This window comes from Chlorocebus sabaeus, chromosome 16, assembly GCF_047675955.1.
Source record: "Chlorocebus sabaeus isolate Y175 chromosome 16, mChlSab1.0.hap1, whole genome shotgun sequence".
NCBI classification, from domain to species: Eukaryota; Metazoa; Chordata; class Mammalia; order Primates; family Cercopithecidae; genus Chlorocebus; species Chlorocebus sabaeus.
In genome coordinates, this window is record NC_132919.1 from 73,073,642 (window position 1) to 73,089,489 (window position 15,848).

General features: G+C 53.8%; 1 protein-coding gene across 1 annotated transcript in view; it reads left to right on the top strand.

Moving 5' to 3' along the window:
• EPOP (elongin BC and polycomb repressive complex 2 associated protein) overlaps positions 1-8,010 on the top strand; it is a 35,868-nt gene extending 27,858 nt beyond the window's left edge. Inside the window, exons 2-3 of the mRNA XM_008012916.3 lie at positions 2,123-2,227; positions 2,686-8,010. Of these exons, the coding sequence (XP_008011107.1) occupies positions 5,224-6,363 (1,140 nt within the window). The 5' untranslated portion in view covers positions 2,123-2,227; positions 2,686-5,223 and the 3' untranslated portion in view covers positions 6,364-8,010. The remainder of the gene's footprint in view (positions 1-2,122; positions 2,228-2,685) is intronic.
• The last annotated feature ends 7,838 nt before the right edge of the window (positions 8,011-15,848 follow it).

The window sequence follows — 15,848 nt, forward strand, 5'->3', positions numbered from 1 at the left end:
GAGGCCGAGGTGGGCGAATCATCTGAGGTTGGAAGTTCGAGACCAGCCTGACCAACATGGAGAAACCTCATCTCTACTAAAACTACAAAATTTGCCGGGCGTGGTGGCAGGTGCCTGTAATCCCAGGTACTAGGGCGGTTGAGGCAGGAGAATCACTTGAGCCCAGGCGGCAGAGGTTGCAGTAAGCTGAGATTGCGCCATTGCACTCCAGCCTGGGCAACAAGAGCGAAACTCTGTCTCAAAAGAAAAAAAAAAAAAAAAAAAAGGAACAGACTACCCATACATGCTACAACACAGGTAAAGCTCAAAAACATTATGCTTTTGTGACGCCAGATGCAAAAGACCACATTGCAAGATTCCATTTATATAAAATATCCAAACAAGGGAACTCTATGGAGACTGGAGACAGAGAGTAGATTAGTCACCCAGGGCTGGGGATGGGAAGGGAGAGCTACAAGTAGGGAGGAGGAGTCTTTTTTTTTTTTTTTTTGAGACGGAGTCTCGCTCTATCGCCCAGGTTGGAGTGCAGTGGTGCCATCTCCACTCACTGCAAACTCTGCTTCCCAGGTTCATGCCATTCTCCTGCCTCAGCCTCCTGAGTAGCTGGGACTACAGGCGCCCACCACCACGCCCGGCTAATTTTCTGTATTTTTAGTAGAGACAGGATTTCGCCATGTTAGCCAGGATGGTCTCGATCATCTGACCTCGTGATCTGATCTCCTCGGCCTCCCAAAGTGCTAGGATTACAGGCGTGAGTCACCGGGCCCAGCCAGGAGGAGGAGTCTTATAAGCAATGTTCTAAAACTGGATTATGGGGCTGGGCACGGTGGCTCATGCCTATAATTCCAGCACTTTGGGAGGCTGAGGTGGGCAGATCACCTGAGGTCAGGAGTTCGAGACCAGCCTGGCCAACAGGGTGAAATCCTGTCTCTACTGAAAATACAAAAATTAGCCGGGCGTGATAGCATCCGCCTGTAATCCCAGTTACTTGGGAGGCTGAGGCACGAGAATCACTTGAATCTGAGAGGCGGAGGTTGCAGCGAGCTGAGATCAAGCACTCCAGCCTGGGCAACAGAGTGAGACTCCGTCTCAAAAAAAAAAAAAAAAAAAAAAAAATTAGCTGGGCGTGGTGGTGGGTGCCTGTAGCCCCAGCTACTTGGGAGGTTGAGGCAGGACAATTGCTGGAATCCGGGAGGTGAAGGCTGCAGTGAGCCGAGATTGTGCCACTGCACTCCAGTCTGGAAGACAAAGTGAAACTCTGTCTCAAAGAAAACCCCAAAACTGGATTATGATGATGGTTGCATAACTGTAAATTTACTAAAAATCATTGAATTGGACACTCAAAATGGGTTATGTGTGGTATGTTCATTTTTAAAAATACTGTCGGCTGGGCGTGGTGGCTCACACCTGTAATCCCACCACTTTGGGAGGCCGAGGTGGGCGGATCATGAGGTCAATAGATCAAGACCATCCTGGCCAACGTGGTGAAACCCCATCTCCACTAAAAATACAAAAATTAGCTGGGCGTGGTTGCGCGCGCCTGTTGTCCCAGTTTCTCGGGAGGCTGAGACAGGAGAATTGCTTGAACCCGGGAGGCAGAGGTTACAGTGAGCGGAGATCGCGCCACTGCACTCCAGTCTGGGTGACAAAGCAAGATGCTGTTAAAAAAAAAAAAAAAAAAAAAAAGTTGGCCGGGCGTGGTGGCTCATGCCTGTAATCCCTGCACTTTGGGAGGCCGAGGCGGGTGGATCACAAGGTCAGGAGTTTGAGACCAGCCTGGCACACGTGGTGAAACCCCGTCTCTACTAAAAAAAAATTAAAAAATAAAAAAAAAGTCTATTTCATAGGCCGTTATGGGGATTAAGTGAGCATGCAGTAAGTACTACAGAAGTTTCTATGGGGTTGGACGCCTGGGGTGCAGTTCCCCAAAAAGGGCAACCCGGCAGGTCTCCTGCTCCCAAATCCTTGAACACAGTCCTTACTGCCCCAGGTGAGACCTAGATGGGCCAAGGAAAGGGAAGTGCTGGCTTCTGGATCCAGAGGTGCCCTTTCTAGCCCTCACTCTGGAGGTGTTCTTAGATGGGACCCGGCATCCAGCCTTGTCCCTATTTTTCTCCTATAGGAGAGATTCCTGAGAAGGGTGTTGCCTCTCTCGTCGCAGGCCGAGGATGGGGTCGAGAGTCCTCTACTGGAGGCAATGGTAATTGCAGCAGCTGGGCCTGCCGAGGTGAGTTCTGGTGACTGCTCACATCATGTTTCAACCCTCCCAACAATGTGAGGAAGCCACTGTTGTCTCCTTTTCACTGATAAGGACATTGAGTGTCTAGATGACCTGCCCAGGGTTGCACAGCGCCACCCTGCCCCATCCAGGCCATCAAGGGTGGTTTGATGATCTCCTTTCAGCTGGTCCTTTCAGCTGGAGAGGCACTCACAGTATTCTACTGTTTGTAGAGTGATTCCATCCCTGGGCCCATATTCTGGGGTGCCTGATGAGGGCAAGGGGAAGTAGGGAAAGTGGAGGCAGAGAGAAGGACTCACAATCGTAATGACCCCTCAATAAAGTCCCCAAACTCACATGGTTCGGAAGGGGGAGCTGGCAGCTTTTGGAGGCAGAGAAAGAAGAGGTCATTGATCTGCACTGTTATGTAATATTCACTCATTTATTCATACTGATCATTTTCTCAGGCATTCTCTCCTTGTGTCGACACTGTGCTAGGCACAGGAGTGCAAGCAGGAACTGCTGTTTGGGATGAGTCCTCAGCACTGTCCTGCAGAAGAGACAGCCATGAAGACCATCCTTCCAGAACTTTCCTTGTGTATGTGTGCGTGTGTGCGTGTGTGTAGAGGTGGGCTTTTCGAGCAATTATGAGCCTTGGAGTCTAGACACAGCTCAGCTTCATGACTTGGCAGGACCCCAGGATCCCCCCTCATGACAACTGCCCTGGAGAGCTCTTCTGCAGGAGATGTTAGAGGGTGAGTGTTTTGGGCAATGGAACACCACACCTCCTCCTCCCTCAAACCTTCGCCCCATCTAGGGACTTTACCTCTGGAGTCTGCAGGTGGGGGAGGCAGACCCTCCTTACCCCTGTCCTTCCAGATGTTATTTGATGACACATAGGGAAATTACACCTCTGTTGTCACCTCTAGAAGGGCCCAGAGGCAAGCTGCATCATTTGTCCCCTTTCTGAAACCCTCTCTTGTCCTGGCCCCAGAATAAGATATTTCTATGTGGAGCCGCCCCCAGCATTCTTCCACACCTTTACCCCCAGCCATCATACCAATTTCTGTATTTCCACAGATAGGAAATGGCAGTATTCCAATAACCTGATTTTTATCAACAGAGAAATATCCCAGGGAATCATTTATTCACTCACTTGCTCATTCATTCATTCACACATATTGATTGAGCACCCATTATATCTTGGCCATTGTTCTAGGCAGTGGGGATGCACCACCAATCAAGATGAAGTTCTCATCAACTCATTTCCAGACTAATGGGAGAGACAGACACTAAAGAATAAATCCAGGCCGGGCGCGGTGGCTCAAGCCTGTAATCCCAGCACTTTGGGAGGCCGAGACGGGCGGATCACGAGGTCAGGAGATTGAGACTATCCTGGCTAACACGGTGAAACCCCGTCTCTATTAAGAAATACAAAAAACTAGCTGGGCGAGGTGGCGGGCGCCTGTAGTCCCAGCTACTCGGGAGGCTGAGGCCGGAGAATGGCGTGAACCCGGGAGGCGGAGCTTGCAGTGAGCTGAGATCCGGCCACTGCACTCCAGCCTGGGCGACAGAGCGAGACTCCGTCTCAAAAAAAAAAAAAAAAAAAAAAGAATAAATCCATTTACAGACTTTTATGTAACAGTAAGCTACGCAGAAACTAAAGAAGGTTAAGGGGATAGAACAGGGTGGGCGTGTGTGCTGCAGAATTTGTACTGGAAATTCACTTTTTCTTTATTTTCTTTGGGGGATATGAGAGTGAGGCTCTGTGCGTGCCCTCCTCTGGCCTCTTCAACCTGTTTGGCAGATCAAGCCTCAGAGCGGAGCATCCTGGGATTGGGGGTCAGGGGTTGCAGAGCCAGCACTCTGAATTTAGTTGAGGCGGAGTATTTAGATACTGCATCAGAGAAATGGAAATAGGTACTGAGACAGCCTATTTATCGGCTTCCATGGGTGTAATAACACTCTCACCCTTCCAAATTTATTTTTTTCTTTGTTCATCTTGCATATAACTACTGAGTTCTTAACTACTTATACATTACAGCATTTTTTGAGCCTGCTGTGTGCCACGTACTGTTTTAAGGGCCATTCACGGCCCGCTAGAATCCCTGCTGTGCAAAGCTTGTAAACAACCATTGCCTCATTTCATCTTTCCCCTAAACATTATTTCTGATATTCATCTACGTTGATTCACATAGCTCTTTTAGTCCCAAGAGGGCAGATATGAACCGTCCCATTTTACAGATGCAAAACCCAGACTGCTCGGGAAAAAACAAGTTGCTTTCCGACGACGAAATCCCAGGACGCCACTGGGCCACGTGCGGCGGCGCATCTGGCCCCTCGCGATCCCACCCGCGCACGCTCCCTCCCGCGCTCCCTCCCAGCCGCCGCCGCGCCGGGTCCACGTGTGTGTGTCTGTGTGCGGAATGGGGACGGGGGCGGCGCCGCCGGAGGGGTGGGGTCCGGGCTAACGTCACGGGTGGTGCGGCCCAATCAGCGGCGGGCTCGCGGCCCCGGCGCTGGTATTGGGGCAGCGAGGGGGCAGTTCTCTATAACGCGGTCTCCGGGAGCCAGCGGGGAAGAAAGAAACCGAGCGGGCTGAAGGCGCCCTCCCCGCCGCCTGGGCCCGGGCACCGGGTGCCGGGCCCGGGGTTCTTCCCGCCTCCCGCGGCCGCAGGCCGCTTTGTTTCCCCTGCCTCTGCGCTTCGGGCGACTCGAGAGGGTCTCCCGCCGGGGCTGCGAAGGGGACGCGGCGGCAGAAGGGCGGCCGACCCCGCCGGGACTCACAGGGACCCAGGAGTCCGGCTGCCGGGAGGGCCGCGTGAGGAGAGCGAAGAGGGAGCCCGAGCTCTGCGGCCCTGGGTAGCGGGCCGGGGGCGCCCGTGAGCAGAGACCTCCCCGTCGACGGGGGGCGATGTTCCCCTCGCCCGTGGGCTCTTCGGGCAGCCAGGGCATCCCGCCGCTGGGACCTGGACCCCCTCAGTGGGCACCCCTCAGGCTGCTCCATGGAGACCCTGTGCCCCGCACCCCGCCTGGCAGTGCCGGCGTCCCCGCGAGGGTCGCCCTGCTCTCCCACGCCCCGGAAGCCGTGTCGGGGGACCCAGGAATTCTCTCCGCTGTGCCTGCGTGCCCTCGCCTTCTGCGCCCTTGCCAAGCCCCGGGCGTCCTCTCTGGGCCCGGGGCCTGGGGAGCTGGCGGCGCGGTCTCCCGTGCTGCGGGGCCCTCACGCCCCCCTGCGCCCTGGCGGCTGGGCCCCGGATGGCCTGAAGCACCTCTGGGCACCGACCGGGCGGCCCAGCGTTCCTAACACCGCGTCCAGCGAGGATGCGGACGTCGCAGCGTGCCCCCGCCGCGGAGAAGAGGAAGAGGGCGGAGGCGGTTTCCCGCACTTCGGCGTTCGCTCCTGTGCACCTCCGGGCCGCTGCCCTGCGCCCCCGCGCCCTCGGGAATCTACGACCGGCTTCGCCTCGGCCCCGCCTCTCCCGGCCCCGGGTCTCGAGCCTCAGCGTGGCCCAGCCGCCAGCCCGCCTGAAGAGCCCAGTTCCCAACCTCCGTCGCCATCTGCGGGCCTCTCCACCGATCCCGCGGGTCCCGGGGCGGCGCCGGGGCCATTCCTGCCCGGTCAGCCTGCCGAAGTCGATGGAAACCCCCAGCCGGCCGCCCCCGAGGCTCCAGCGGCCAGCCCCTCGACGGCCAGCCCGGCTCCGGCCGCACCTGGAGATCTCCGCCAGGAACATTTCGATCGTCTGATCCGCCGGTCGAAACTTTGGTGTTACGCGAAGGGCTTCGCCTTGGATACCCCGAGTTTGCGCCGGGGGCCAGAGCGGCCGCCTGCGAAAGGGTCGGCTCGGGGAGCCGCCAAGAAACGCCGGCGGCCGGCGCCCCCTGCGCGCACCGCGCAGCCCCGCCGCCCTGCACCGACGCTCCCCACCACTAGCACCTTCAGCCTCCTCAACTGCTTCCCCTGCCCCCCGGCCCTGGTAGTGGGGGAAGACGGAGACCTAAAGCCGGCATCCTCGCTTCGCCTCCAGGGAGACTCTAAGCCCCCGCCCGCCCACCCGCTGTGGAGGTGGCAGATGGGGGGTCCTGCTGTCCCTGAGCCCCCTGGCCTCAAATTCTGGGGGATCAACATGGATGAAAGCTAACCGTGGGACTTCTGCCAAAGGGGAAAAGTTGGGACCATGGCCAAACCGCGGGCTTGAGGAGGGAGCCCCGTTTCTCACATTTGTCCCCTTCCTTTACATTTTAGGAGCTGTGGGCAGAGGGACCTAAATGACAGTGATCTTCATTCAAGCACCTAAGTGTTCGGGGTGACAGTCCCTCCCCCTCATCCTTTGCAAAGAAACCCAGGGCTGGAGTCGGGAGAAGGCTTAAGCCAAAAAGGCTGATTCCAATCCCTGCCCCCTTCCATCTCGGACCGTTGGAGGCAGGGCCTACACCCCAGTGGGAGCAAAGGAGGCCACCGCTCAAAGACAGCCCCCACCCCCCAAAAAAAAGGAGAGGAGAGAGACCTCGGTGATGGACAAACCGGTTGTTACTGTGTTTGTGGGCGAGCCTGGGGTGCGGGGGCTGCGGTGGGGGTGGGGAGATGATTGGCAGCTCCCTGGGGGCATCCCCCACCCCCACTGTCCAGGCCTTTAACCCTTTGCTCCCCTCAGGCCTTCCCTAACGCTCCAAGCACCGTTGGAGCCTTCAATGGGTGAGGGAGCTTGGGTAAGAGGTAGATCACCCCCTTCCTGTCCCCTTTCTAGGCCCCCTCAAGTGCAGGTGACCCCTAATTGGTGAGATCTTCAGTCTCAGCCGCCGACCTTTCCCTTTTGTCCAGTTTTGGAGTTCCCATCTTTTTCTGTTTGCTTTCCGAGTGTAAGGTCTGGCCGGTGAGAAAGATTCCCCCCAACCTTGATTAATCAGCCCTCTCCCCCGACTTACTTTCCTTAGGACGGGTAGGGCTGAGGGACCTCTCCAGAAAAGTGCTTACTTTGCCTGGGGAAGGGGCAAGACACTGTCCCAGGGAAAGTAATAGAAGGTGGAAGAAATCAATAAAATCAGACCAAACAAGTCGCCTTTCGAGGGCCTCCACCGATTTATGGATGAGAGGGGGTGGAGGTGGAAGGCAGGCCCGAGTCCATTCTTGGACACCCAAACTCAGCCCCCTTAAAGAGTGGAAACAAAACAAGCTGCACTTTGCAGAGGTGGTAAATGAAAGGACTCTTGGCCTAACTGCAAGAGTCCCCTGGGGTTTGAAAGGACAAAGTTTGAGTCTGGATGGGATCTGCGCTGAGGTACCTTAAGCTTCCCCCGCAACACGTCCCAGCCTCAGGCATTGCGGGAGTTGTCAGAGATCTGATGGATCCGAAGCGGGCAGGGCCAGGGGATTAGGTTTGGGGTCAGAGGTTCTGTTTTCCAGGGGAGGGGTTAGATAGGCCTGGATCACGCCCTCTGCCATGCCCTCCAGCTAGGAGGATCTTGAGTCGGAGAGGGTTGGAAGCGTTTTCTCCTCCACCCAGGTGAGGTCAGGGGAGGTTACGTCTTAGGCAGATGGCAAGTTGAGGTGTGAAGGGAAGGTGGGGCTTTTGGATCTGCCGAACAACTGAGGGACCCAGTGCCCCTTCTGCCCCGCACTAGTGAATAGCGCCCCCTCTTCCCCCCGAAAACGAGGTGAGAGAGGAACAGTTCCCACGCTGGGGAAGGACTTGTCTCCTTTTCTGTGAAAATGCTTTGTAAAAAGTTGTTACTGTTTGCCTAGAGCAGATTCTTGAGAAAAACTGTTTTGGACCATAAAAGTTTTGTTTTAAAAACTGTCTCCTTTCATTTTTCTTTCCCTGGGGGTGAGGGTGGGGGTGGGGTGGGTGGGCGTGGGGTGGGCACTTCTCTCTTTTTCCTTAACATCTGGCCTCTGTGAACCCTGCTGACCTCCCCTCCCCCTCCAGCTGTGTTGTGGGAGGAGGAAGGAGGGGTGGGGGAGTGCCTTCCACCCTGTGCTTCGGGGGTCTCCATCTTATTTTGCCCCCCAAAGAATGGAGAACGGGAAGAAGGCAGACACGAGAGGTGAGGAGAGAATCGCCGTGAAGAGGGGAGCTGTTAGGAGAAGTCTGGAAAGCAGACTCCCTGGTTTTCAAAGGCCCCTTGGTTTTAGTAATGTGCTCTGGGTCAGTGTGGGCCCCACCCGCCTGCCTGGAGCCGGGCACAGGACGATGGCGTGAGCTCAGGGTGAAGGAGGAAGGGCTGGTGGGCATGAAATACTCTTTTTGGACTTTCCTCCTCCTCCTCCGGGGCAGGAGGAGATGCTGTCAATTTAGCTTCTTTCGTCCCTGCACCACCTGCCCCCACCCTTACTCCCCTACCCCCACCCTTACTCCCCCACCTCCACCCTGCAAGTGAGAGGGTTACCACTCGACCTGGAAGGGGGCGGGGCGGCGAGTTAAAAAACACGCCTTTTAGCCAAATAAGATTTAATTCTAGTTATTTTACAGAATAGGGAACTACATTAGTTTCCCAGGGCTGCCATAACGAATCACAACAAACTTGGTGGCTTAAAAGACAGATATTTAAGCCTCTGGGTGTGGTGGCTCACGTCTGTAATCCCAGCATTTTGGGAGGCCAAGGCGGGCAGATCACAAGGTCAGGAGATCGAGACCATCCTGGCCAACATGGTGAAACCCCGTCTCTACTAAAAATACAAAAATTAGCTGGGCGTGGTGGCTCGTGCCTGTAATACCAGCTACTCCAGAGGCTGAGGCAGGAGAATCGCTTGAACCCGGGAGTCGGAGGTTGCAGTGAGCTGAGATCATACCACTGCACTCCAGCCTGGCAACAGAGTGAGACTCCACCTCAGAAAACAACAACAACAACAAACCCAGATATTTCTTCTCTTCCATTTACTGGGGCCAGAGGTCCAAAACCAAGGCGTTGCAGGGCTAAACTCCCTCTGGAGGCTCTCGGGAAGGGCCCCCTCCATGCCTCTTCCAGCTTCTGTGGCCCCACGTGTTCCTTGGCTTGTGGCTGCAGAGTTCCCATTCTCCCACTCTATGGCCCTCCCTTCTGTCATGAGGATACTTGTCATTGGCTTTAGGGCCCACCAGACAATCCAGGATGATCTTGTCTTGACATCTTTAATTAAGCTGCGTTTACAGAGACCCTTTTTCCAAATGAAGTCATATTCATAGGCTCTAGGGGAGTGGGGCTGGGGATTAGGACCTGGACACATCTTTCTGGGTTCCACCATTCAGCCCACCCCAGAAACTGAGTCCCAGAAAATAAAGAAACTTGCCTAGACTTTTTGGGGGAAGCAAACAGGTACTGGGTGTTTGGGGTTGGAACAGGAAACAGTGCACTTCCAAGCGAGGGCCACAGCAGGAGCAGCCTGGGGAAAGGGGAACCCCCGGCTTTCCCCAGGCTCTGAGCTCCTGGGGATCTGGGACTCCCTCTCCCATGCCAATACACTGGAGCCCAAGAGGGTCTGAGGAAGTCTGCTCTCCCTCCCAGGTGTCCTCAGCCACTGCTTCTACCCCTCCCCTCCTCCAGTCCCGTGTCCTCTAGGGCTGGTGGCCACCGCCTTGGTTTGTCAGGGATGTGGTTGTCACAGTCTTATTTCTGTCTGGGTCTCTAAGCTCTTACAGCGTCACGTGTTTTCCTTCTGTCTCAAAGGGTCTCAGAGGGTCTCCTCTCCGTGTGCCTTGGGGTCTCTGCCCTCCTCTTCAGGGTCTGGCAGGATCCCAAGAGTAAGCGCTCGCTCACCTCCCCCTAGCCCAGCCCTGTTTACCATCTCCTCCCTCCTCCCGGAGGCATCAGCCGCCTCTAGCCCCTCTGCCTGTCACCTCTTAGACCTTTGCAGCCTAACTTCTGCCCCTGAAACCGCTTTTGCCAAGGTCAGCCAGGACAGTCCCCAACCTCAAATTCAACAGTTGCCTCCCTGCCACCACTCCTGGACTTCTCCTGGACAGCCTGTGACACTGCTGGACACTCACAAGCGTCTCTCTCCCCAAAGGTCCCGCCTCTGTCTTCTTCCATCTCCTCCTCCTTTTGCCCCCCCCCCCCGCCGGAAGCTTTAAAAAGACCGAGTCCAACGAAGTCCGGTGGCGCCTGTCCTCCTCCCCATCTCCCCGCAGGATTCTGTTTTCCTCCCCCAGGTCATCAGCTTGCACCTATATGGGTAAATGACTCCCACTTGACTGTCCCTGCCTCCTCTCCCTCCAGCACCCCTCCTGAGCCTTGGTCCCACATCTCCACAGGGACAATGGCAACTCATATGCCCCTGTCAAAGACCAAGCTCCTGGCCCCTGCCCACAGCTCCCTGCCCATAGCAGTCTCCCTGGTCAAGTCCACATTCTGGTTACAGCTCTGCCTGTCTCCCCATTACTTCCCCTGGACTCAGCACCTTGAATTCTCAGCTGGGTCCTCCCATTTGACCCACAGCTATCTATTTCCAAGCCTTCCCCTGCTTCTCCCCTCCCAAGGATCTCTTGTGTCTGTAATCTCCACTCCATCATGGTGCGGTGTCCCCTACCTCTAGGCTGGACTATGACAGTAGCCACCTAACTATTAATAGTTTCTGGATGTCTGGTTTTTCTCTGATCCCCTCAGATCAGTTTACCTTCTTACTCCGTGGATCCCCTGATTGTATTAAATGCAGCCTCCTTCGTCTGTCATTTGGAGCCCTCTGTGATTTGGCCTTAACCCCCCGCACCCCCCCGCCCACCGCTTCCTCATCCAACTTGGTTCCCATTACTTCGCTTTATACCAGTGAAGATATACCTGGTCTACCAGGCTAGAATGCACTTCCTTCCCCAGCACGCCCAGCACACCCCTCCCTGCTTTCTTTACCTTCGTTCTTCAAAGCAACATGTCATCTCTCCCATGCCTTTTTTTATTCCCCCAGTTAGATGTGCTCCATGACACCTCTAGACTCTTGACTCTTCTGTGTCTGGTAGGAAGAGACCGTGGAGTGTGGAGGGCGAGTGCGGTTTTGGGGCCAGACACTCCTGATCCCCTGTCTCTATCGAGAACCTGGGTCAGGGAACTCCAGGCAGAACCTTCCTGACCTAAGCTTTCATTTTATTGCCTTGGTCTTAACTGAGAGTCATTGACATGTAACAACCACTTCAAAAAAATCACTCCTGCAATTGTAAAAACTTCCTGAGAAGGCTGGCAAGGTGGCTTGTGTCTGTAATCCCAGCACTTCGGGAGGCCAAGGCGGGGAGAATCATTTGAGCCCAGGAGTTTGAGCCAGCCTGGGCAATATAGGGAGACCGTGATGCTACCAAAAACAAACAAAAACAAAAAACAAGCTGGGTGTGGTGGCATGCACCTGTGGTCCCAACTCCTCTGGAGGCTGAAGTGGGACAATTGCTCAGCCACTTCAGGGAGATCAAGGCTGCAGTGAGCTGTGACCACTCCACTGCACTCCAGCCTGGGTGACAACAGGAGACCCTGTCTCAAAAACAAAAACAAAGAACACTTCCTAGGAAGACACTGTCCAAGGTGCCAAGTTCCCCTATGCTGTGTTCATATTTTCTCTAAGATAAACAGTTAGGGTATTGATGACAAAGTTATAATTATTTGTGATTTTTCTTATGTCCTTCTACAGTCATCTTGTATCTCTTGCTTCATTTTTTAAGGTCCTGGATCAGTGCCTTGCACCCAGCAGGCACCTAATGAATACCTGTCCAATGCATTTCACCCCACCTCCGTTCCTCCTGACCCCTCCACCCTTGTCCAAAGCATTTTTAAAAAGCCTTAAATGACTGCACAGCAGCTTGGCGAGTCGCCCTTGGCCAGCATGCAGTTCCAGAGCTTGTCCACTAGATGCTGCTGTCCGCTAGCACCAGAAGGAGGACGGCAAGCCAGAGAAGGGTGGCTGGAGAAGGGATTCGTTCTCCCAAGCCATGGAGTGAGAGCCCTGTGCTAGAGCCTGAGGGGATTGAAGTGCAAGACGTGGTCTCTGCACACAAGGAACTGAAGCAGGTGTCAGGTGTTTTGCAGGCATTATTTTACTTTCATAACAATAGATAAGTATTATTTGTTTAGCAGATGAGGAAATGGGACTCAGAGAGGTTAATTAACTTGCCTGAGGTCACACAGCCAGTGGAGGAGCAAAGTAGCTCTGGTCTGTCTGACTGGGTTTCCTGCTGAGTGGTTATCATAGCAAGCACTATAATGGCATTTCCTTGGAACTGGGCCTTGTTAAATTATGCTTAGTTGCTCATGTAATCCTCAGGACACAATATGAGGTAGGTACTTTTATTTATTTATTTATTTATTTATTTTTGAGACAGAGTCTTACTCTGTCACTCAGGCTGGAATGCAGTGGTGCAATCTTGGCTCACTGCGACCTCCACCTTCTGGGTTCAAGTGATTCTCGTGCCTCAACCTCCCGAGTAGCTAGGACTACAGGCGTGGGCCACCATGCCTAATTTTTTGTATTTTTTAGTAGAGATGGGGTTTCACTATGTTGGCCAGGCTGGTCTTGAACTCCCGACCCCAAATGATCCACCCACCTTGGCCTCCCAATGTACTGGGATTACAGGCGTGAGCCACCACGCCCACCCGTGGTACTATTAGTCCCATTTTGCAGATGAGAAAACTGAGGTTCACAGAGGTTAAGCCCATACAGCTACAGAATTGTGTCCTTTGAGTTTGTGCTCTAAATGACCACACTGCTGCCATGTTTCACCACCCAGCAGCAAGCGGTTATGGGGTGGGAGTAGCCCCCATCAATATATAGAGGTCCCAGAGCTTTGTTCCAGAGACACAAAGACACAGAGCCTGCCCCCAAGGTCCCTAGAGTGGTATGGGGAAAGCAGGACATGCAGTCCCATCCTTAGGGTGTGGACTCGCCACAGATGTGCTGAACGCTCGAGCTGAATGTTGAGTGTTTTACCCTCTCTGGGTCTCAGTGTCATCATCTAAAATCAGGGGACTCTGTAACAGAAAGTGCCTCTCAGACGCAGACTTGCCAACCATGATGATTTTTTTTTTTTTTGAAACAGGCCCTGACTCTGTCACCCAGGCTGAGTACAGTGGCGCGATCTTGGCTCACTGCAACCTCTGTCTCCTGAGTTCAAGCAATTCTCCTGCCTCAGCCTCCTGAGTAGTGGGATTACAGGTGCCTGCCACCATGCCTGGCTAATTTTTGTATTTTTAGAGGAGGCGGGGTATAACCCTGTTAGCCAGGCTGGTCTCGAACTCCTGACCTTGTGATCGATCGGCCTCAGCCTCCCAAAGAGATGGGATTACAGGTGTGAGCCACCGTGCCCGGCCAATTTTTTTTTTTTTTTTTTGAGATGGAATCTCGCTATGTCACCCAGGCTGGAGTGCAGTGGCACGATCTCGGCTCACTGCAACCTCCACCTCCCAGGCTCAAGCGATTCTCCTGCTTCAGCCTCCTGAGAAGCTGGGACTATAGGCGTGCACCACCATGCCTGGCTATTTTTTTTTTTTTCTATTTTTTTTAGTAGAGACAGGGTTTTGCCATGTTGGCCAGACTGGTCTAGAACTGCTGACCTCAAGTGATCCTCCCGCCTCAGCCTCCCAAAGTGCTGGGATTACAGGCATGAGCTCTATTTATTTTTTGTAGAGATGGGGGTCTCATTATGTTGCTCAGGCTGATCTTGAACTTCTGATCTCAAGGGATCCTCCTGACTCAGCCTCCCAAAGTGCTGGGATTATAAGCATGAGCCACTGTACCCGGCTTCCATGATGATTTATTACAAAATCATAGCACTTAAACAAATAGAGGTGAAGTTACCTACTCTAAAATGCACCAAAATTTCAGCTCGATGTACATTACCTGTGTGATCACCACCCAGACCTAGATAAGCAACACTTCCAGCCTTTGGGAGGCTGTGTGGGGCCTGCTCCCAGTTAGCCTCCCGAACCGGAGATGACCACCATGCCGGCCTCTGTCACCCAAGATCTGTTCGGCTTGTTTTGACCCTATAAGAATGGAAGGTACATTTTTGGGTCTGGCTTCTTTTGTTCAACATTATGCATATGGGATTCATTCATGCTGTTGCATGAAGCTGTAGTTAACTCATTTTATCACCGTGTATAGTATTTGATTGAATGAATATTCTGCAATGTATATGTTTTCCTGTTGATGGATGTTTGGGCTGTTTCCAGATTTTAGTTTTATGTATAAAGCTGTATGTTACAGTTTTTGTTGTTGTTTGTTTGTTTGAGACGGAGTCTCGCTCTGTTGCGCAGGCTGGAGTGCAGTGGCGTGATCTCAGCTCATTGCAACTTCCGCCTCCCGGGTTCATGCTATTCTCCTGCCTCAGCCTCCCGAGTAGCTGGAATTACAGGTGTGAGCCACCAAGTCTGGCTAATTTTTGTATTTTTAGTAGAGACGGGATTTTGCCATGCTGACCAGGCTGGTCTCGAACTCCTGACCTCCGGTGATCCACCTGCTTTGGCCTCTCAAAGTGCTGGGATTATAGGCGTGAGGTTCTGTGCCCGACCTTTGTGTCACAGTTTTAAAGGAGAAGAGAAAGGAGCTAACATTTCTCTTTTTTTTTGAGACAGAGTGTCGCTCTGTTGCCCAGGCTGGAGTGCAGTGGTGCAGTCTTGGCTCACTGCAAGCTCTGCCTCCCGGGTTCACACCATTCTCCTGCCTCAGCCTCCCAAGTAGCTGGGACTACAGGCACCCACCACCACGCCTGGCTAATTTTTTGTATTTTCGGTAGAGACAGGGTTTCACCGTGTTAGCCAGGATGGTCTTGGTCTCCTGACCTCATGATCCACCCGCCTCGGCCTCCCAAAGTGCTGGGATCACAGGCGTGAGCCACCACGCCCAGCTGGAGCTAACATTTCTCAAGCATTAAGTGTTAACTGTCTCCAACAATGGGCTAAGGACTGGAGATAAGAAATGACTGAAACCTCATATTGCTCTCCCTAAGCTCACCACCTAGCAGGAGAGAGAGGTAAGTGAGCAAGCAGGACAAGACAGGCATAGAGGTGGAGACTGGTGAGGTTGAGGGAACAGTGGAGCATGGGGGAAGAGCACCAGGGTGTCAGAGGGGGCTTCTCAGAGAAGGAGCTCTCTGAATTGAGTCTTAAACGATATAGGAATCCCTGAAGTGAAGACCCAGAGGCACTGGGGCAGAGCACATACACAAGTGCCAAGGTTTGAGTGGCTGGAGCACAGGGTACATGTGACAAAAGATGAAGCAGACCGAGGTCAGATCACAAAAGGTCTTACATGTTCAGGTAAGGAGTTGATCCTGAAGACAAGAGGGAGCCCCTGAAGGGTGACCCAATCAGACTGTGACAGAAGAAAAGAGGGCTCAGGACCAGGCAGGGTGAATACTCACATTTCATGATTCATGGGAGGCTGGTGTGGAGTGCTTGGGGGAGGGCAGAGACAGGGGGGCAGGGGTGGAGGCTGTGAGAATCCATTCAGGGTCAGCAGGGAGAAGGAGAGGACAGTCTCGGTGAGGGGGGGGCCTTTACAAGGTAGACTCACCAGCTTTAGTGACAGATTGGATGTGGGGTGAGGCAGAGGAGGAGTGTGGCTTGAGTCCCAGATTTGGCCCTGGTGCCTGTGTGGGTTTGTGGCTGAGAGAGGCCTGGGCTGGAGGTAGGGAGGCTTTAGGGCATCAGACAGGATTGGATGGGAATGGCCAGGGCTTGT